General features: G+C 45.4%; 2 protein-coding genes across 4 annotated transcripts; both read left to right on the forward strand.

Moving 5' to 3' along the window:
* Nucleotides 1-5,552: 5,552 nt before the first annotated feature.
* On the forward strand, nucleotides 5,553-10,624 carry slc10a2 (solute carrier family 10 member 2). Its single transcript, XM_024285971.2, has 6 exons — nucleotides 5,553-6,037; nucleotides 6,226-6,344; nucleotides 7,989-8,077; nucleotides 8,160-8,335; nucleotides 8,411-8,568; nucleotides 9,346-10,624. Exons 1-6 carry the CDS (start codon nucleotides 5,640-5,642, stop codon nucleotides 9,495-9,497), a joined length of 1,092 nt encoding a protein of 363 aa, XP_024141739.1. The 5' UTR covers nucleotides 5,553-5,639; the 3' UTR covers nucleotides 9,498-10,624.
* Nucleotides 10,625-13,336: 2,712 nt separating this feature from the next.
* On the forward strand, nucleotides 13,337-21,680 carry si:dkey-3d4.3 (leucine-zipper-like transcriptional regulator 1 homolog). 3 transcript variants are annotated; one of them, XM_024286947.2, is made up of 9 exons: nucleotides 13,337-13,378; nucleotides 13,445-13,517; nucleotides 16,675-16,875; nucleotides 17,149-17,231; nucleotides 17,446-17,524; nucleotides 18,577-18,623; nucleotides 18,782-18,902; nucleotides 18,984-19,173; nucleotides 21,013-21,680. In XM_024286947.2, the coding sequence occupies exons 3-9, from the start codon at nucleotides 16,716-16,718 to the stop codon at nucleotides 21,578-21,580; spliced, it is 1,248 nt and encodes a 415-aa protein (XP_024142715.1). In that variant the 5' UTR covers nucleotides 13,337-13,378; nucleotides 13,445-13,517; nucleotides 16,675-16,715; the 3' UTR covers nucleotides 21,581-21,680. The 3 variants fall into 3 exon arrangements, with proteins under 3 accessions (XP_024142715.1, XP_024142716.1, XP_024142714.1); XM_024286948.1 differs by lacking the exon at nucleotides 13,337-13,378 and having other exon boundaries at nucleotides 13,445-13,539; XM_024286946.2 differs by lacking the exons at nucleotides 13,337-13,378; nucleotides 13,445-13,517 and adding an exon at nucleotides 13,565-13,944.

Raw genomic sequence — 21,680 nt, forward strand, 5'->3', positions numbered from 1 at the left:
GGGGGGTCTCCCCCTTTGTACATTCCATCTTTATCCACATTAGGAAACCATAAACACTCACCTGAGCACAGGTGTCAGCTCACCTTACACTAATAGTTTATGACAGAATGAAAGTCTTTAATTGTGTCGGTTTGTATGATTAAGTGTGTGAGCTGCAGTTATATTATGTACATTCTGACTAGTTTAGATGTGGAGACTATTCAGGTGTGTGTGTAACTACAGAGTGTGTGTTTAGACAGGCCCCGCCCATTCTAGTTTGCTATTTAGACCTGGTTGTTTAATGATGTTGCTTCCCTCTGTGGCCATCTTCTTCTTTCTCTTTTTCTCTAAGGTTAGGGTTAGTTAAAAAAATCAACTGCAATATCTGGTTTCAACCTGTAGAGAGCAGCACACAGCCAGTTTTTGGTTATATTTTCAAGAAATAAGCAATATTATTTTAACTTATCAAAAATTTGGTAAAACCAACAGACAAAAGAAGTTGATTTAGTGTTCGGTTACCCTTTAAGGAGGTTCTTGCTGATGGTTCTACTGGATTAATTCTAGCAGATCCGATTTAGTGGACCTTTTGTATAAAAACACATCTAATTGATTCGTTCTAGCAGATTGGATCTAGTGGATCAGTCCTAGCAGATCAGTTTGGTGGATTGATTCCATCGGATTAGATCTAGTGGATCCACTCTAGATGATCAGATCAAGTGGATTTAATCTTTCAGGTCAGTTTCAGTGGATCGATTCTAGCAGATCATATTTAGAGGATCAATTATAGATGATCAGATCTTGCAGATCATTTTCAGCAGATCAATTCTATAATAATAGATTAGATCTAGCGGATTGGTTCGACCAGATCCAGTGGATCTGTTCTAACAGATCAAATCTAGTGGATCATTACTATCAGATCTAACCATCAACTGTAGGATCGTCACATCAATAAAGTTTTTTTCTCTAAAACTGAGAATGTTTGGTTCAGAAACTGAAGGAAAACACGGAGAAACATTCATAGAGGATTGTGTTTTGGTTAGTGGTGTAGTGGTTGGCACTCTTCCCTGCACGTGAAGTTCAAATCCCAGCGTGGTTCTCTCTGGTGGTCGTAGGTTTTCCTGATTGATGGCGTTGATGTTCCTCTAACATAAACACGCCTCATGAAATGGTTCTTTGACTGAATGTGTGATTGAAGACAGAAATGTTTGTAATAACTTTATTTATAAGAACATTTTGGACCACATGGTTCTAGACTGCAGCTGTGAAGCAGAAACCATGGAGACGGATTCAGATGAAGAAGAATCAGACATGGGGGGTCCAGAACCCCTTCAAGCTGCTCTCAACAGTTTTGAAGAATTTCTGAAAACAGAAAAGTGTGTTCTGTTCAGAGTTTCTTCCATAGTTCTTCTTGCCGAGGATCTGTGTTTATCAAACATGAAACTCGTCATCAAAGTTGGTATCCAGTTCAACAAAATCCGGTTAATCTTTAAAAAATGTTCAAAAATTCACATCTTTGTACAATTTCTCTGAGGAATCTCAAAGTACGGTCAGAAACATTCACGGAAATGACAGGACAGTCTGACCAAACGTTTCCCTCTCAGAGAAACGTGGAACCGGCAGGTGACCAGACGCTTATCTGCAGGCTGATCTGCTCTGATAGCAGCCGCGATCTCACCAGCTTTACTGCACTTTACTGCACTTTACTGCAGCTGCAATGGAAGAGGCTGATGGACTGATAAGGAGAGATAAGACGCTGCTCCCTTCACATCCTCACAGGATGATGCAGAGCTCACACCTCCACCTTTATGAGCATCATCAAAGCAATGACCTCTGCAGGGGTGCTTTATGAAAACATGAACTTTGTGAGGAAGTGTTCTTACCTTCAGAACATCTGGTCACGTACAACCAAAGACAACTCTGCTGGAACCTCAAATCAAAGCTGTCCGCATGAAGATGAGGAATCTGAGGCTCCACCCCTTTCTCAGGTTAACCTGTGAGGATCACAGGTTAACCTGAGATCCACCAGGATCACAGATGCTAGCTTAAAGAGAACCGCTCAAACATTGAAGGAACAACCTCCAGATAGAGTCCTGCCTCCAGCTGCACCATAAATCTCTCATCTGCACTTTGGGGGGTTATGCGTCTCAAAGCTGAAATATATTAAATCTTCAGGATTAAAATCTGTCTAATCCGACAGATTGATGACCACCTGTCATTTCTGGTAGTGACTGCTGCTGGTTTCCCTGAATGTTTCTTCATTTCACGGTCCTATCATGTGGTCAGTGGTGTTTCAGCTAGAATACAGAAATCCTATCAAACTGATTTCTTATCAAGTTTTTGTTCCTGTGATTTCTGTTCTACTTCTACCACATTCTATCTGGCAGAACTGATCTATGCTCTGTGCTGCTCTGGTTTATCTCTGTGATGAGAAACACTCATCTGTTATTCTCCTCTGTCTCAGCTGCTTCTGACTAATCTTTCCAGATACACCATCCATCGTGAGGACACCATCCCACCACCACCACCATCCCACCACAACCAACATCCCACCACCATCACCATCACCATCCCACCACCACCACCATCACCATTATCACCATCATCACCATCATCACCATCACCATCATCACCATCATCACCATCATCACCATTATCATCACCATCTTCATCACCAGCCCATTATCCCATCACCATTCCTCCATCATCATCACCATCATCATCATCACCATCATCACCATCATCATCATCATCACCATCATCATCATCATCACCATCATCACCATCATCATCATCACCATCATCATCATCACCATCGTCCCACAACTGGAATTACAAATCTAGATGGAAATCTTTCTTTCAAGCAACAATTTATACGGCTGAGTTGATAAAATCAATTAATTGATTTGAATAGATTTACGCTTAACAGATCAACAATCAATTCATAAAAATATAGATCGATTTATACACAATGCTAAAGTCCGCTAGCTTGATGCTGATGTTTAATAGGATTTCCCATAGGGCGGCTAATGCTAACACACCGAGGATAAAACCCCCAAAATCTTCAAAATGAATTTCTCTCTCCATCTGTTTTCATAATCGTCTATGTCTCTTTTGGGGTCACAGGGTTGCTGGAGCCTATCCAGCTGCTGTTGGGTTAAGGCAGGGTACCCCCTGGAGTCAGACCACAGTCACTTCCATACTCACTCATTCACACCTACCGACACTTTAGAGCACAGGTGTCAAGGTCAAGGTCCGCGGGCCGGATCCGGTCACTGGGTGATTCTATCCGGCCCCCCAGATCGTTTTATATCTTTGTTATTGATGGCCCGATGTTATCTTGTGCTGGTAACATATTGCAACACATTCTCATTCCCAAACTGGAGTTTGATACCCCTGGGTTAGAGTAACCAAATAACTTGTGAAGCAAGTCTCAAACCACCACACAGTCATGCAGCTCAAGATGGAATTCTTTAGAGGTAGTTTGTGACCCACCCCCTGCCTCAATAACAGCGGCCTGGCTGTCCTTTAACCACCATGCTGGACTTTACCCTTCAGAGACAAACTTCAGGCCCGGATCCTACGCACAAGGTAAGCAGTTCTGGTCTTGATCAGATCTAGATTTTGGAAGCTTAAGTGAGCTTGCTGTTTGTGCAGCTGATCATGATGATGAGTGAAACAGCTTCAGGCGCAGCTGCACGGAAGGGTCTGAAGGGTCTGAAGAGTCTGAGGAGTCTGAAGACTCTGAAGGGTCTGAGGAGTCTGAAGAGTCTGAAGACTCTGAAGAGTCTGAGGGGTCTGAAGGGTCTGAAGGGTCTGATGGGTCTGAGGGGTCTGAAGGGTCTGAAGGGTCTGAAGGGTCTGATGGGTCTGAGGGGTCTGAAGGGTCTGAAGAGTCTGAAGAGTCTGAAGAGTCTGAGGGGTCTGAAGAGTCTGAGGGGTCTGAAGAGTCTGAGGGGTCTGAAGGGTCTGAAGAGTCTGAAGAGTCTGAAGAGTCTGAGGCGCCTGAAGAGTCTGAAGGGTCTGATGGGTCTGAGGGGTCTGAGGGGTCTCAAGAGTCTGAGGGGTCTGAGGAGTCTGAGGAGTCTGAGGGGTCTGAAGGGTCTGAAGAGTCTGAAGAGTCTGAAGAGTCTGAGGGGTCTGAAGGGTCTGAAGGGTCTGAAGGGTCTGATGGGTCTGAGGGGTCTGAAGGGTCTGAAGAGTCTGAGGGGTCTGAAGGGTCTGAGGGGTCTGAAGGGTCTGAAGAGTCTGAAGAGTCTGAAGAGTCTGAGGGATCTGAAGAGTCTGAAGGGTCTGAAGGGTCTGAGGTTTCTGAAGGGTCTGGGCTCTACAGCATTAATCTGAGACCATGCAGACACTTCATCTTCATCAGGAGCTTTCATGTAGAAATCTGCTCCTTCTGTGAGGTCAAGAAGGAAAAAACAGTCCTTCATATCAAAGGATCAGGAGGTTTGTGTCAGAGCAGAGGGATGGGAATCATGTTCACCTTAAACATCAGTAGAGTGACGACCAAACACTCCAACCTGCCTCAGGTTGTTGCTGATGGTCGTCACTTCTAGAAAAACAACTTTAAACGTCAGGAACTCTCAGAATAAAAGAAGAACATTAAAGTCCAAATAAAACCTGTTCATGTCTTCATTACAGTCTATAAACTGATGCTGACCGCCCCACTCTATTATGTCCTGTGCAGCTCGTAGACACGCCCTCAGCTACGCCCCCCGGAGGCTGCAGGAACCCCCGCTGAGTTACTGCCATAAAATGTTCTGGGACATGTTTGTACTTAATGAAATCAACAATAACAAGACCGACCCTCAGAACTCTTCATGGTACCATCTCACCCCCCAGCCAGCGTCCTCTTCGCTCTGTTTGGGGTTTGGATGCTTCTCTCTTCTTGGTCCAGAAGTTTTCAGGTTTAGTTCAGTGAATTCAATCTGCACGTTTACAGACGTAAACTCATGTGACCTGAGGCTTGTAGAGTCTGAGACGCCCCTCCCTGAGTGAACGTCTGAGGGGTCAGTGGGTACCTGTGGTCTCCTAATTCAGGGATCCATGCAGAAAGTTTGTCTTTCAGCATGAACAGACCGTCTGTCTGTAGATCAGAACTCTCACTCGTGAACTTCTGTGGACCAACAGAACCGAACCCGCTCTGGTTCTGTCCTCCTGGTTTTGGCTCCATCGTTTTTATCAACAGAACCGAACTCGCTCTGGTTCCATCGGGTTCATCAACAGAACTAAACCCGCTCCGGTTCTGGCCTCCTGGTTTTGGCTCCTTCCTGTTAGGCTGATGTTACTTAACGTTTGGTCACGTTTTCCTGTTGGGAAGCTGTAAAGCAGAGACCAAAGGGAGGGTTTTATTGGTGACCCCGGCCTTCAGGTGATGTCGTCGGGCTGGCATGGTGGTGATGCGGCATTCCTGTGCTGCCCAATAAACTTTTAAGGAGCTGTAAAAGCTGGAGCAATGACATTTTGAGTTTCAAGAAGGTTTTTATGTGCATATTTTTATGTAGCTCATAAACCATCATGTTCAGGTTAATTTTTGATTTTTGATTTAACCACAGCAGAACAGCCTTAAAGAGCGCTGAGCCACCCCCCCGCTCACTGGATGAAGGAATCCTCTTCCTGGACCTGAACGTTCTGCTGCTGCGTCCTCCTCGCCGTCTACCATGTCTGTTCTGAAGGCTGCGGTTCTGTCCGACTCGGCCTGCCAGCTCAATGCGGACATATGCTCGGGGACCAGCTGCCTGGTCCCCCCCAGCAACTTTAACGCGATTCTGAGCGTGGTCATGAGTACGGTGCTCACGGTCATGCTCGCCATGGTCATGTTTGCCATGGGCTGCACGGTGGACTTCTGGAAGCTGTGGGGTCACATCAAGCGGCCGTGGGGCATCATCATCGGCTTCATCTGCCAGTTCGGCATCATGCCCTTCACGGCCTTCGCCCTGTCCCTGGCCTTCAACGTTCTGCCCGTGCAGGCCATCGTCATCATCATCATGGGCTGCTGTCCGGGCGGCTCCAGCTCCAACATCATCTGCTACTGGCTGGACGGGGACATGGACCTGAGGTAGGACTTGGTTCTGGGTCAGCTTGATCCTTGTTAATCGCTTCACCTTCAATAATGGGAACTTGGGAGCATCGATCGGCAGGTCTTCAGCTTTAGGACCAAGGAGGAGTCCCTGAAGATGGTTCTGGTTGTGTTTGAATCTGGTGGTGAGGTAATTGGGTCTGTGGTTCTGGTCTGGTCCTCTGCAGCATCAGCATGACGGCCTGTTCCTCCATCCTGGCCTTGGGGATGATGCCTCTCTGCCTGTTCATTTACACCAGCGTGTGGACCTCCAGCGACTCCATCAAGATCCCCTTTGACAGCATCGGTAAGCAGCAGAACTCTGACCCGTTCCTTTGACCCGCTGAGTCCCCTGAGAACCGATTCTCATTTCCACTCCAGAACTGCTGATTCTGTTGCTGGAATAAAGCTGCTCGATTGTTTGTTTGTTTGATTCTTCTTTGGAGAAACTTTGACTCATTCAGCTTTTTCAGGTCTTTTTCTGCTGAAATGAACTCTGACTCATTTATATATAACCTTTATTTATACAGGTTGGTCGATTGAGAACAATTTCTCATTTACAACGACGACCTGATAACGCATCAGCATTAAAATAGAACAACAGGGTTAAAAGTTACACACAGATTAAAATATATAAACTTCTAACAACAATATTTTGTGTTTACAATAAGAAGTCTACAGGAGGCACCAAGTTAATAATTACAATTAAGACCTATTAAAGCCATAAAACAAATAAGTAAAAGAAATAAATAAAAAAGTTAAGTTCATAACATCTGCATTCATCACTAATCACATCTGTTAAAGAGGTCTTGAATGCAGCTAATGAGACCAGGATACGCAACTTCATCGTTTTCTGCAGCTCATTCCAGTCATAGGCGGCAGAAAAGCAGAATGAGGTGCGACCCAACATGGTTCGAACTCTGGGTACCACCACGGTGAGAGAGTCACTGGAACGCAAACTGAGAGAACTGGTTGCAATTTTTAGGATGGACTGAAGGTAATGTGGTGTTTTTGGAATTTGACAAGGCCGTATAGATCGCAGTGATGGCTGTTAAAGGGAGCAGCAGTGACAAAACGAATACATGTGTGATAGAGAACATCCAGCTTATGAAGGACAGTTTTTGAAGCTGATCTGTAGATGATGTCACCATAATCAAAGTCGGGCAGGACTTTCATTTTTACCCGATTATTTTTAGCAGAGTGAGTGAATGATGATTTATTTCGATACAGAAAGCCATTTCTTGGTTTAATCTTAGCTACTATTGTGCTAATATGAGAATCAAAAGTAAAAGAAATGTCCAGCCATATTCCTAAATATTTACATGAGCTGACAAGTTGTAGAGTTGAAATACTGCCCTCACAAGCAGTCTGAGGTGAATGACGATTGAAGATCATTAATGTAGTTTATGTTAAATTTAACAAATACAGTTCATTTACCATTTCACCTAATTCAGCATCTTTAGTTTATAGTATAACTGTCTCTATGAAGAGACTTGTCATTTTGAAATATGACTCAGCCACGTGGACCTTCATGTTTTTATCAATACTTCTGCATTTTTTTGAATACTCTCCAACATCTGTGCCACACCTGTTTCATACCTGTACCACATCAGTGTCACACATTGTGTCACACATTGTGTCACAACTGCATCACACCTGTGCAACACCTATATCACACTTTTGCCAGAAATGTATCACACCTCAGTCACACGTGTGCCACACCTGCATCATACCTGTATCACACGTGTGCCACACCTGTATCATACCTGTGTCACACGTGTGCCACACCTGTATCACACGTGTACCACACCTGTATCATACTTGTGTCACAGCTGTATCACACGTGTACCACACCTGTGTCACAGCTGTACCACACCTGTATCACACGTGTACCACACCTGTGTCACACGTGTGCCACACCTGTGTCATACCTGTGTCTGCATGTTTTCAGGCATCACTCTTGCCGCGCTGCTCATCCCCATTGCAGCGGGAATGGTCGTGAAGAAGAAGTGGCCCAACATAGCAAAGAAGATCTTGAAGGTTGGCCGACTCGGCTCATGGGGGAGTGGCCTGTTCGAGGTCAGAGCGCAGCTTTACCTCTGGTGTTTTTTGTGACACACAGGTGGGCTCCATTGTTGGGTTTGGTCTCATCATCATCATCGCGGTGGTTGGGGGAGTCCTCTACCAGTCCTCCTGGACCATCTCTCCCTCGTTGTGGATCATCGGCGCCATCTACCCCTTCATTGGATTCGGACTGGGGTTCCTCTTGGCCCGTTTTGTGGGTCAGCCGTGGGACAAGTGGGTGCAGAGCTGTTCATGATGTGGAGCTGAGGGGGAGGCAGAAGTTTCCTCATCAGTACTCGCTGTGTCCAGGTGTCGAACCATCGCCCTGGAGACGGGTTTCCAGAACTCCCAGCTGTGCAGCACCATCGTCCAGCTGTCCTTCAGCCCAGAGGAGCTGGAGGTCATGTTTGCCTTCCCGCTCATCTACAGCATCTTCCAGCTGGTGGCAGCGCTCGGCGCTGTGGGAGGTGAGAGCGTATCCATGAGGAGGATGCTTCTGACAGAGATGCACAACCACACACACAAACACAGTCACACAACCACACAAACACAATCACACAAACACAATCACACAACCACACAAACACAATCACACAACCACACAAACACAATCACACAACCACAACCACACAAACACAGTCACACAATCACACAAACACAATCACACAACCACACAAACACAATCACACAACCACAACCACACAAACACAATCACACAAACACAACCACACAAACACACTCACACAACCACAACCACACTCACACAATCACACAATCACACAAACACACTCACAGCACTGGACAGCTTAGAGTCACGATGAAACCTATGAATCATGATTCTGGAACCAGGAGAACTCCACAGACAGAACTTCTCTGGGAACCTAGTTCTAGGTTTGCAGTCCATGTTGAGTCTCGGAGGGGCAGGTATTTGATGGTGGGCGGGGCATGGACTATTTATCCCCCTTACACTAGTCACAGTGCCTCTGACTGTCCATTGTTTCCAGGTCAGTAAGAAGTGAAGCTTTTGTCTGAGACCTGTCTATGACCTGTCTGTGACCTGTTTGTGACCTGTCTGGCCTGTCTATGACCTGTCCATGACCTGTATACGACCTGTACATTACCTGTCTATGACCTGTCCATGACCTGTATATGACCTGTACATTACCTGTCTGTGACCTGTCCATGACCTGTATATGACCTGTCCATTACCTGTCTGTGACCTGTCCATGACCTTTCCTCCTCAGCCTACCAGGTCTTTAAGAGATGCTTCTCCGGTCAAGATGGCGACGGCGAGGCGGCGAAGGAGAAGGATGGTGCCGTGGTCAACGAAGGCTTTGAGTGTCCGGAGCTGACAGAGACCCAGATGAATGGCACGTACAAGAATGTTGAGCTGTGAGGTCACAGCGCCCTCTGCAGGCGGGACCTGCTGGCAACAGCTGAGCGGTTTGTGGACTTGAGGAGGAGGAGCCTAAAAGGCTTCAGATGCAGTTAATCACTTTATATTAATAATTAATTTCAAGCATATGGCATTAGAGGGAGAGTGTTAGACTGGATTATTCAAGAAACAGAAAACAGTTTGTGGAGGTTGGAAACTTTCACTAAATTTAATGTTATTTGGTCATTATAATGGTAAATATAAACACTGACGTGCACATAAATGGAGCAAAAGTGGAAAGAATTTATGAAAAAACATTTCTTAGAGTTATATTTGATGAAACACAGAGCTGGAAATCACATATTAGGTATTTACAAACTAAATTATCCAGAAGTATCTCAGTGTAAAATAAAGCAAAACTGGTTCTGGACCACTCCACATGTTATACTATTCACTGGTCTCACCATACTTAGAGGTACTTCTACACAATCAGTAGAGGATCCTTGAGGAGAAACTATAAACCAACGTTACGTTCACTTTCAATGCTTCGTAAAAGAGCAGACGAGTCCACGAACAAACTATTTATACAATCAAAATTACTCACATTTTACGATCTAGTAGAGTACTGCATAGCTCAAATACTCTTCATGGCAGTAAGCAATTTATATCGACAAATAAACAGATATTATTTATTAGAAAGGAGGAAAAATGCAATCTGAGGGGAAAAAAAACATTTCTTGTGCATAAAGTACAAATAAAAAAAAAGGTTTTGTGTTTCATTATGTGGAGGGAAACTGTGGAACAGAACCAGCAAATGCTGCAAACAAATATAAATGAGTTTAAGTTTAAATACAGAAAGAACATTATTGATAAATATGTACAAATACAAAGTACTAGCATTTGTAAATATACATGCTTCTAAAATGAGAGTTACATGTGTAACGGTAACATCATGTACTCTTAGAGCGCTGAACTTTGATTCTGGGTGTCCTGGAATATTAAGGATACAAAGTACTGCAGTGAGAATTCATAAGATTTTTCTTCTCACTCCCTTTCAGATTTTTGTTGTTTGTATACTTTTCTTATTTTGCGGTTCTATATACATTTTTCAAAATGTCTGAAATAAATACTGTTGAACTTGAAACCTCCATCGGTTCCTGCTGACCTTCTTGTGTTCAGACGCGGTTTGATCCTCTCCTGTCATTCATCTCCTCTCAGTGTGTCTGTTTCCATCCTCATCCAAACTGAAGCGCTTTGCTGCTTCGTGGGTTTCCTGTTGGGTTCAGACGTGATCATGTGATTGTGTTCTGTCCTCAAAGGAGTTCCTGAACAAAAGAGGATCAGAAAGGCAGAATTCATTGGAGAATGTCTCTAAACGTCTCCATGAAGGGACTGTTTACCGTCTTCATTCCACTTGTGCTGCATGTTAATATTCTGTTTAGATCCGTCTGTTTGTGAAATCTGGGAGGTTTTATTTCAGTCCTCTGACACAGATTCATGTAAGCGACGACTTGAACATTTCTGAGAAATTAAAAGAGAAATAAATGTTGACACACTTTCCTTTTCCTGTAAAGCTTCAGAAAAATGTTAAAATAAGCGATAAACTGAACTCCAGTTTTGAGCTGGAAAATCCTCACATCAAACTGAAGCTTTCGATGCTGAACGAGCTGAAACTGAAACGTCAAGAAAAGCTGAAAGTGAAGAAAACAGCACAGCAGCTGAAAATGTGTAAGTCTCGTGTTCTGTAGTATGACCCGGACCGTTCTTCGTGAAGAACACCTCTGACCCCCCCCGCAGCAGCTCCAGAATCCGAGCCGATTCCTGATGTCCCTGAAGGTCTCAGGAAGACGCCTTCAACAGCGGTGGTAGTCAGAGGGAGTGGGCTGCTCCCTCATCACTATGGTAACCAGGTGAGGTCGGCACCATGAGCCAACACCTGACAAGAGTCTGCAGGTGTGTGTGCGTTAGGAGGAGTTGGTCTGACGCCGCAGGAAGTCTTTTCACTGAAGTCATCAACGCCGTGCTGCTGCTGTTCAAAAGTTCAAAGGTCTCTTCAAGTTTCAGTAGAACTACAGGACAGGTGTTCCACAGGTGAGGGAAACCTGCTGCAGGTAATGAGTCCGGGGCGCCCGAACGTTTGGACCTGTAAAGGTTTGCTGACCCGTCCAGATCCGCTGGTACTGTTCACTGATGTCACACTCTAACCCTCGAACACTATAAAAAGTTACACCATCCGGGTAAATTTGATCTAATATACCCAATAAAAAGTATTTCTACAAAAATAGTTCAAATGACACAAGTGATAAATGAGAGTAGTTATTTTTTATTTTTAACTGTGGTTCATGTAACAGAATGGAAAATAAATAGAAAGGAAGATCCTAAAAACGGGCTTGAAAATGGCTGAAAAAGTAGGAAGATGAATGATGATGCTGAGACTTGAGCTCTGGTCCACCTGTTCCTGGGACATGTATGTCTTTACCCTGGAGCCATGACACCCAGAAAAATGCAACATACTAAACTCATGTGATGCTCAGGTAAACATCACCCAGCGATAGTGCTCTAGAGTTAACCCCCACTACTTTATGACATGATTCACTCTGGCCTTTTGGAGCCCCGCCCACAGGACCGAGACCCCGCCCATAGGACCGAGACTCCGCCCACAAGACAGAGACCCCACCCACAGAACAGAGACCCCGCCCATAGGACAGAGACCCCACCCACAGGACAGAGACTCCTTCCACAGGACAGAGACCCCGCCCACAGGACAGAGACTCCACCCACAGGACAGAGACTCCTTCCACAGAACAGAGACCCCACCCACAGGACAGAGACTCCTTCCACAGGACAGAGACCCCGCCCACAGGACAGAGACTCCACCCACAGGACAGAAACGCCGCCCACAGGACAGAGACCCCGCCCACAGGACAGAGACCCCGCCCACAGGACAGAGACTCCTTCCACAGGACAGAGACTCCTTCCACAGGAGAGAGACCCCACCCACAGGACAGAGACCCCGCCCACTGAGGCCTTTTGAACCTGTTAACATGTTCTGAGTCTCAGAAGCATCTTGAAATAATTCAGATCACACAAACAACGTGTTCAGACTTCCAGATTCTGATTAGCATTTGAAAGCATCACTCCCAGTCTAACATGAGGGTGGTAGTGTGATGGTGTGGGCCTGCTATAGTGTCAGGAACCAGAGGGTTTTTTAGAAACATAATTTCTAAAGTTATTTAAATAAAAAGAATATTATTTAATATACATTTGTGTTGTTGTTGTCACTAAAAAGTGGTTGGTACTTATGTGTATAATCAAAAATTCTCCATAAATAATTCTCTAAGAAACCCTGAAGAACCAACAGCTCTAGATCCGATCCTGCAGTGAATCCTGTCAGGATCAGAGTTATGTCTCTGTTTTGTGCAGGACAGAAATCATTTTTCTGCATCATCAAACCGATAAAACTCCGTGTAGATTTCCAGGATGTTTGTTTTCATTCTGTCTCTCAAGGCTGACGTGTTTCTGAGACGAACATGAAAAAGATCTCTCATCTTTTCAGGAAGGAAAACTTCAGAGACAGAAACTTCTTCATTGGATGTGTTCAAGGTAATATTGACCAATCAGACTGCAGCTGTAGTTCACACACTGGAAGATGGTCATTATGTTTTATCCAGACAGACGTCAGTGTCAGAGGTCAGTCTGGAGGTGAACTCTTTAGGTTTAACTGGAAGAAGTGTCAGTGATCAGAGTCTGTAAGTCCTCATTTAGAGACGTTTTAGTTCTGGAATGGAGTCAAAACAGAAAAACGGTATTTCTTCTGTCTTAAGACCTTCACTCAGTAAATAGAATAAATGTTCTCAAATGTCATCATCAGAAAGCTCAATATCAACAAACATTGTTTCTGTGTAAGTTTCAGTTTCCACATTTAAAACCGTTCCCGTTTTTACTCTGATGAAACTCTTCACTTTCAGTGTGAACTTTCCGAGCCGGCCATGAACGCATCACGGCTCTGTGCATAACAGCGGCAGCGGGAGCGGGAGCGGCGTGAGTAACGTTCCTCTCCGGAGTGCGTTTGTTTGTTTGATTGTTTGTTTGTTTGTGTGTTTGTTTGTTGGTCGTTTCCTTCCTGTCGTGTCGGTAACCGTGTTTGTCACCAGAACAAAGTTTCGTTCCGGTTTTTTCTCCTCCACCGTTACACCGTTTCCTCCTCTCAGAAAAACCTTCCGACGCTCGTGCGCGTTTCCGGTCCGCGAGCTCGACATTTGAGCGGTCGTGGATGAAAGGAGCCGCTCTCGGGGTTCCGTTTCTGGAAGTTAACGGCTCGTTGCCATGGCTTCCGGATGACGGTGATCCCGAGGCTGGATTTCCTGATCCGCTGCTGATCCAGAAGATCCCCGGTCTATGCATGTTTGTGAGAAACTTTAACGGAGAAGAGAAGAACGTCCCAACACAACCTTCTCAGAACCACCAGGTGAGACTTCTGATCAGAACCTGAAGTCTGTCTGCCCGAGTGAAGACCAGGAAGATGAGTCAGAGAGCATAACCTGTGCAGAACTTCAGCAGAACTTCAGGAAAACTTTAGCAGAACTTCAGGAGAACTTTAGCAGAATTTCAGTATAACTTCAGCTGAGGTTCTGGAGAACTTTAGCAGAACTTTAGGAGAACTTTAGCAGAACTTTAGCAGAATTTCAGAAGAACTTCAGGAGAACTCTAGCAGAACTTCAGCAGAACTTCAGGAGAACTTTAGCAGAATTTCATCAGAACTTTAGCAGAACTTTAGCAGAACTTCAGCTGAGGTTCTGGAGAACTTTAGCAGAACTTCAGGAGAACTTTAGTAGAACTTTTGGAGAACTTTAGCAGAACTTCAGGAGAACTTTAGCAGAATTTCAGCAGAACTTTTGGAGAACTTTAGCAGAACTTCAGGAGGACTCTAGCAGAATTTCAGCAGAACTTCAGGAGAACTCTAGCAGAATTTCAGCAGAACTTCAGGAGAACTCTAGCAGAAGTTCAGCAGAACTTTAGCAGAATTTCAGCAGAACTCTTGCAGAATTTCAGCAGAACTTCAGGAGAACTTTAGCAGAAGTTCAGCAGAACTTTAGCAGAATTTCAGCAGAACTCCAGAAGAACTTCAGCAGAACTTCAGGAGAACTTTAACAGAATGTCAGCAGAACTTTAGCAGAACTTTAGCAGAATTTCAGGAGAACTTCAGGAGAACTTTAGCAGAATTTCAGCAGAACTTTAGGAGAACTTTAGCAGTACTTCAGGAGAACTTTAGCAGAACTTAAGCAGAACTTTAGCAGAATTTCAGCAGAACTTCAGGAGAACTTTAGCAGAACTTCAGGAGAACTTTAGCAGAACTTAAGCAGAACTTTAGCAGAATTTCAGCAGAACTTTAGGAGAACTTTTGGAGAACTTTAGCAGAATTTCAGCAGAACTTCAGGAGAACTCTAGCAGAACTTCAGAAGAACTTCAGCAGAACTTCAGGAGAACTTTAGCAGAATTTCAGCAGAACTTTAGCAGAACTTCAGCTGAGGTTCCGGAGAACAGAAAACAGAAAAGCAGCAGCCCGTTTATGGATCATTCAGTACCATGAAGATCCTGTCCGATCATCTTCTGACCGTCAGACTTCTCTGAGGTCTTTTCATGATGAAAATGACACTTTTAGCTAAACCTAATGTGAACTCTGTTGTTCACCTGTCAGTGTACCTGTGGTCACAGCAGCCAATCAGCTTTCAGTGATTCACACAGGTGGTTTGGCAGTTTTTACGCCGGATTTCCTTCTTGCCACAACATGTATTTTTAAGGCAGACCCAGTTCTGAAGGGTTTCGCCTGAGGACCTTCGCTGGATTTGAGCTCACTGTGAATCCAGAAGTGCTGAGAGACGGTCCTGCAGCAGGTCTTACAGCAGGTCTTACAGCAGGTCTTACAGCAGGTCTTACAGCAGGTCCTGCAGCAGGTCTTACAGCAGGTCCTGCAGCAGGTCTTACAGCAGGTCCTGCAGCAGGTTTTACAGCAGGTCTTACAGCAGGTCTTACAGCAGGTCTTACAGCAGGTCCTGCAGCAGGTCCTACAGCAGGTCCTGCAGCAGGTTTTACAGCAGGTCTTACAGCAGGTCCTGCAGCAGGTCTTACAGCAGGTCCTGCAGCAGGTCTTACAGCAGGTCCTGCAGCAGGTCTTACAGCAGGTTCTACAGCAGGTCTTACAGCAGGTCTTACAGCAGGTTCTACAGCAGGTCTTACAGCAGGTTCTACAGCAGGTCTTACAGCAGGTCTTACAGCAGGTCTTACAGCAGGTCTTACAGCAGGTTTTACAGCAGGTCCTACAGCAGGTCCTACAGCAGGTCCTACAGCAGGTCCTACAGCAGCTCCTGCAGCAGAATGACTAAAACAGGAACCATGAATCCATCAGAAATGTCACCAACAGCATCTGCAACATTCTTTCACATGTTTTCATACCAATATTGTTAATTTGAAATAGCATTGTAACTATTGTTAGTATTGTAACTATTGTTAGTATTGTAACTATTGTTAATATTGTAACTATTGTTAATGTTGTAACTATTTTTCTTATTGTAACTATTGTTAGTGTTGTAACTATTGTTAATATTGTAACTATTGTTTGTATTGTAACTATTGTTAGTATTGTAACTATTGTTAATATTGTAACTATTTTTCGTATTGTAACTACTGTTAATATTGTAACTATTTTTCGTACTGTAACTACTGTTAATATTGTAACTATTTTTCGTACTGTAACTATTGTTAATATTGTAACTATTTTTCTTATTGTAACTATTGTTCGTATTGTAACTATTGTTAATATTGTAACTATTGTTAATATTGTAACTTTTGTTCGTATTGTAACTATTGTTAGTGTTGTAACTATTGTTAATATTGTAACTATTGTTAGTATTGTAACTATTGTTAATATTGTAACTTTTGTTCGTATTGTAACTATTGTTTGTATTGTAACTATTGTTAATATTGTAACTATTGTTAATATTGTAGTTTTTGTTCGTATTGTAACTATTGTTAGTGTTGTAACTATTGTTAGTGTTGTAACTATTGTTAATATTGTAACTATTGTTCGTATTGTAACTATTGTTCGTATTGTAACTATTGTTGCAATACTAACAATAAAATCCTCACAGTCCATGAAACAGGAAGTTTGACGTTTGGGTCTGCTGTGGCCGTTCTGCAGAACATCCCGTCTTCCAGAGGATGGAGCGCTGAGTCGGCAGCATGTCTCAGGGCGGTCCTTGTCTGTGGCGGCCCCTCCCTCAGAGCAGCCAGGCACCGCGGGACCGCAGCAAACACGCCTGCTGCAGTCACCGTGGAGACGTGTTTGTGCTGGGAGGACGGGACAGCGGCGCTCTCAGAGACTTCTGGAAGTACAGCGTGGGTAAGAGCGGCGAGCGGCGGTCCGTCACGCCAGCTGGGTTGTGTAAGGAGAAGTTACCGAGCAGAAAGGAGGTTCTTCCTTCAGGATTCAGATACAACTGCACAAAGGAAACCTTACTAGAACCCCATGTGAAAACCAGACTTTCCTAACAAAACCCCTGGTTCTGGACCAGGCAAAAACCCTGTCCAAGCCTTTGAAAGCCCTCCCACTCAGCTGTAGCTCCGCCCCTTTTGGAGCCAACATCTACGGCTTTAACCGTCTCTGTGGTTTCAGTGCGTAACGAATGGACCGAGCTGGACTGCAGTTCTGAGGTCGCCCCAGAAGAACTGGAGGAACACACCATGGTGGCTCACAAGGTACTTCAGAACTCTAGCAGAACGGTCATGGTACGGTCCAGTTCTTCAGAGGAACGGACTCGGTTCTGTTTTTTTCTCTGAAGGAACGGACTCGGTTCTGGTTCTCCTCCAGGGGAACGGACTCGGTTCTGGTTCTTGGTTGTGGTTTTCCCAGAGTTCTGGATGTGGTTGAGATGTGACTGAAGGTTCTGTTCTGGTTCTGCTCCGTCTGCAGGGCTTCCTGTACGTGTTTGGAGGGATGATGGACTCTTCGTTCTCCTCCTGCAGATTTCCTCTGTGGATGTTTGACATCAGTGAGTTTCTGTCTTTGTTCACATTTGAGTCAAACATGTTATCAGTCCAGCAGGAGGATCACAGAGAGGACAGTAATCATACTCCGCATCGCTACGATGAGTGGGGTGGCGGCGTAGCGGTGCGACGGTGACGGCGTGTTATTGACGGCGTTGCGTGATGTCTAAAACGGGACATTTCTCCGTCTCTCCTCACCGCTGCAGCTGCAGGCGGACGACGGCATTCCTCCGTGGTCTCGTGTCTCCTCACACATGCAGCTGCGAGCAGACAGCTCTGCAGACCGTCTGCATGCTCCTAAAGCAGACGCAGACGGCGCTCCGTCTTAAATCTAACAGAAACGTGTCTGTAAGGCGGGAACTCCAGACACGACTCTGACATACACCAGATTGATGTTTATCCCTCCGATAGGATTGAATCCATCAGAACCAAATTCCTTCAATGTTCATAAGAACTTCATTAAAGTCTGATTGATCCGTTTGACATCATGAGGATCCGAGTTTCTTCAGTTCTTCTGTCACGGGGATTTTATTCCTTATGACATGAATGAATGAATGAATGAATGACATGTTTTTCCTAGTTTTCTAATTATAGTAATAGACATATGTATGAATTACAGCCATCGTCATCATCATCATCATCATCATCGTTGTGTTTCTAAAACTGTTGTGTACTTCAGGTATTGTGAGTATTGCTCTGTACATTTTCTAAATGAGTTTCCAAGAATCTTGGAATATTGTGGTAACAATGAGATCAGTCAATAGTTTGTGTTTGTCATCATTTTTTATTAATAACGTAGTTTTGTCAGCCTCATAATAGATCAGCAGTTTAATGACGGTTTCATCGTTTTACATTCCTGGATGAGTCTACAGACGGTTCGGTCTAACGTGTAACCACATTTAGAACTTCTGGTTCTGTCACTGCTGTACAGATATCGATCGTGGATGTTTTTATTATCCTAAAGAACTTCCTGATCTAATGTTTCTGGTTCTACACGGACTCACACGTCCTCCTCTGCACTGACAGTCAGATTCTCCTCGTGTGTTTTGTCTTCTAGAGAAGCAGATGTGGGTCGATCCTCTTGGAGGGACCGGCTGGGTTCAGGTATGACGCCTCTGCCTTTCGTGGTCTGACAGGCTCCGCCTCTTGTGCGGTGATGACATGCAGACCTGCAGGAACACAAACCTGTCAAGACACAGCATGTCGAGCAGCAGCAGGAAAGCGTGCACGTTTCCTCACCGAGTGTTCATGTGTGTCTACAGACTCTCACCCCCAGCAACAGGAAAGGCCACAGCGCCGTGGTCCTGGGCCCCACCATGATGATCTACGGAGGCTTTGTGGATGTCCGAGGTTCCTCTGAAGAACTCTGGAGTTTTCACTTTGGTAACTGAAGAGGTTTCATCGTGATTTGTCGTCTGGTTTGTGAGCCTGAAGGTCACCTGAGGTCGTGTTTCCTCCTCACAGACTCCATGAGCTGGTGTTTGCTAGGAGGCCCCCAGCAGACCCCCCAGGGTCCTGGACCGCGGCACAGCCACTCTGCTGCGACCTTCCAGAGCAGCATGTTCGTGTTCGGAGGTCTGAAGGGTTTGCAGGAGCAGAGAGACCTCTGGAAATGGAACAACAGCGCCCTCATGTGGACATGTGTCAGCACAAAGTGAGCCGGACAGCAACTCTATCACACGTCAATATAATGATTACTAGAATAGAGTTATTCCCTGTGACAGTGTCAGGGTGAAGACCGTAGCTGAAGTAATGGAGGAAGATGCTGAAACTTTTGGCTGGAAATGCCAAAAGACTTGAAATCTCCTTAAAGAACCATGACAGAGCGCTGAAGTTGACCGACATTTCTGAAAACTTGCTTTGAAATCCCTAATACATAATAATAATATTTAGTGTGTTTCTTAGAAAATAAAATAAAATTCCTCAGTAAACTAAATGAGTCAAAAAAGTTAGCCTGTTGCTAAAATATTAGCTAAACTACTTAAAAATACTACATTTGAAGACTTCCTCATTCATTTCTATGGGGCCTATTTTTGTTAATATTTCAAGAACTATAAAGATTATGAATATCAGAAACACAGGCAGTAATGTCCTGAACGAGCTGAACGTTTTGAAATCTCTGAAAGTGTTTTGACATGCAGAAAAACATACAGAAAAGAGAATCACTATAGTGTGAATGCTAAGCAATCACACTATAAGATATTTTATTCAGGAAGAATCTTCTCTGGACACTGGAGCTCATTTTACAGCAGGAGGAGTAAAAACAACAACTAGAGGGGATGGAATCAGGAGTCAGCTTTTGTAAAGACGTTCAGTTTCCTGTCAAGCTTGAAGGTGAGTCTGTGTTCTGGATGACGGGGGGGCAGCTCTAAAACTGGGGGTTAGAGGGAGGGTTCTTATCTCGGCAGAACTCAATCCATTCCTCTAAAACCAGATCAGAGGATTCTCCAACAGAATCTGGCCACACAGAAAAAATCAACAGCTGGAAGTCCCTCCCCCTGCCGCAGCCGACGCCAAAAAACATCATTTCATTCACAACCATTAGCTGGAAGTCCTTGACTGAACCCCCGTTTAAGCTTTGACGAAGCGTCACTGCTTACATGATCAGCTGATTCACAGAGAAAAGATGGCGTCGAGATTTGATTCCAGTCTACACACAGACCAACATTCACACGAACTCTCAGACTCCTCGTCTGGATCGGATCGGGATCGGGGAGCAGCCGCTAGCGCCTGTTATATATGAGCCGGATCACGCCCGGATCAGTGCAGTCTGACCCGACTCAGACCAGTGCAGCCGACAGCTGGGCTCCGTCCACGGCGAGGAGCAGCGAGGTCCGGGCGGCACCCGCTTTAAAGGTCGCTGGGCCGGTCACGACGCAACAGTGCGGGGTAAATTCATCCGGCGGGGGCGGCGACGCTGGACTGGGGGCTCCCGTTCTACAAGTGGATCCCCCAGACGATCAGAAGGACTCGGGCACCAACGTGACAGCGAGCAGGCGGTCCTTTGATGATGATGATGATGATGATGATGCCGTTTTAGCCAAAAATCTGTTGTTTTCTAGGACAGATTCTGCAAAATTCTGCCTGTGTGGAGTAAGCCCGCCCCACTTCCCATCACCCACCTGTTTACAGTCTCTCCTGCTAGCTTACAGCCCCCCACACCCCAAACTAGCACTAGCAGCAACATCGTTTCCATCCATCCGTTCAGTTCTGATCCAGACTCCAGTTTAGACGAGGAGAACAAAGACATTCCTGGATCTCTCCGTCTGCAGGAGGATGATCAGAACAGGGTCGGAGCAGGGAGCTTGTGGCTCCGCCCAGACTATTTTCTACATTAGAAATATGATCTTTTTTGAACATCATTTTTTCATCTGCTGCTGATTTAAATGAAGAATTACTCAGAAATGAATCTTGAATCTTTATTTTCTGTACAAAACATCATCAGAACGACATTACAAACCCAGTTTTTTGGACTTTCCTCCCCTGCTTACAGGTCCGGCCCCCCCAGGCTGATAGGCCACTCTGCAGTGACCTACAGAGACAGCATGCTCATATTTGGCGGGGGGGAGTGCCGGGATTCCCCCCACAGCTGCCTCTGGAAGTTCAGTTTTCTCACCCAGAGGTGGAGCCGGGTTTCCAGCCTGCCGGACTCCCGCCCCCCAGGGAAGATTCACCACTGCTGTGCCGGGATTGGCCGAGGATACTCGCCGTCCTCTGTCCTTCCTGCTCAGACAGGAAGCTCCCTCCAGCTGGGAGGGAAGTACAAGGCCTTCCAGAACCGCTGCTACCCGGCGTCCGCTTTCCAGGGTTTGGAGGACGCCATCGAGCTGCAGACGCTGAACTCGGACGGGACTTCTTCAGCTCTGGAGCACCGAGACTCTCAGCTGATCAGCAGCTGCTCGGCCTCGGAGAGCAGAGCTTTCAGGATGAACGGCTCCCAGGAAGCTGAGGAGGAGGACTTCAGCCAACACCTCCCCGACCTGCTGCTGGTGCTGGGAGGGCGACCCGTCAGCCATCACAGCCCCATCTCTGTGTGGCAGATGACGCTGAGCGACGGCTGACGTGGAGCCGGCCGTCCTGAGACTCTGTTAGATCACATGGAAGAGGTTCAGCTTTCTACTTGGTTTATTCTTCTAATAAAACAGAAAACAGCTGTTTTTA

This window comes from Oryzias melastigma, linkage group LG21, assembly GCF_002922805.2.
Source record: "Oryzias melastigma strain HK-1 linkage group LG21, ASM292280v2, whole genome shotgun sequence".
Lineage (NCBI taxonomy): Eukaryota > Metazoa > Chordata > Actinopteri > Beloniformes > Adrianichthyidae > Oryzias > Oryzias melastigma.

Coding starts and splice junctions, on each gene's coding strand:
- slc10a2 (XM_024285971.2), top strand. CDS start 5,640: ATGTCTGTTCTGAAGGCTGCGGTTCTGTCCGACTCGGCCTGCCAGCTC. Junction 8,336..8,410: donor GTGGGTCAGCCGTGGGACAA/GTGGGTGCAGAG, acceptor CGCTGTGTCCAG/GTGTCGAACCATCGCCCTGG. Junction 8,569..9,345: donor AGCGCTCGGCGCTGTGGGAG/GTGAGAGCGTAT, acceptor TTTCCTCCTCAG/CCTACCAGGTCTTTAAGAGA.
- si:dkey-3d4.3 (XM_024286947.2), top strand. CDS start 16,716: ATGTCTCAGGGCGGTCCTTGTCTGTGGCGGCCCCTCCCTCAGAGCAGC. Junction 17,232..17,445: donor ACACCATGGTGGCTCACAAG/GTACTTCAGAAC, acceptor CTCCGTCTGCAG/GGCTTCCTGTACGTGTTTGG. Junction 18,624..18,781: donor GAGGGACCGGCTGGGTTCAG/GTATGACGCCTC, acceptor GTGTGTCTACAG/ACTCTCACCCCCAGCAACAG.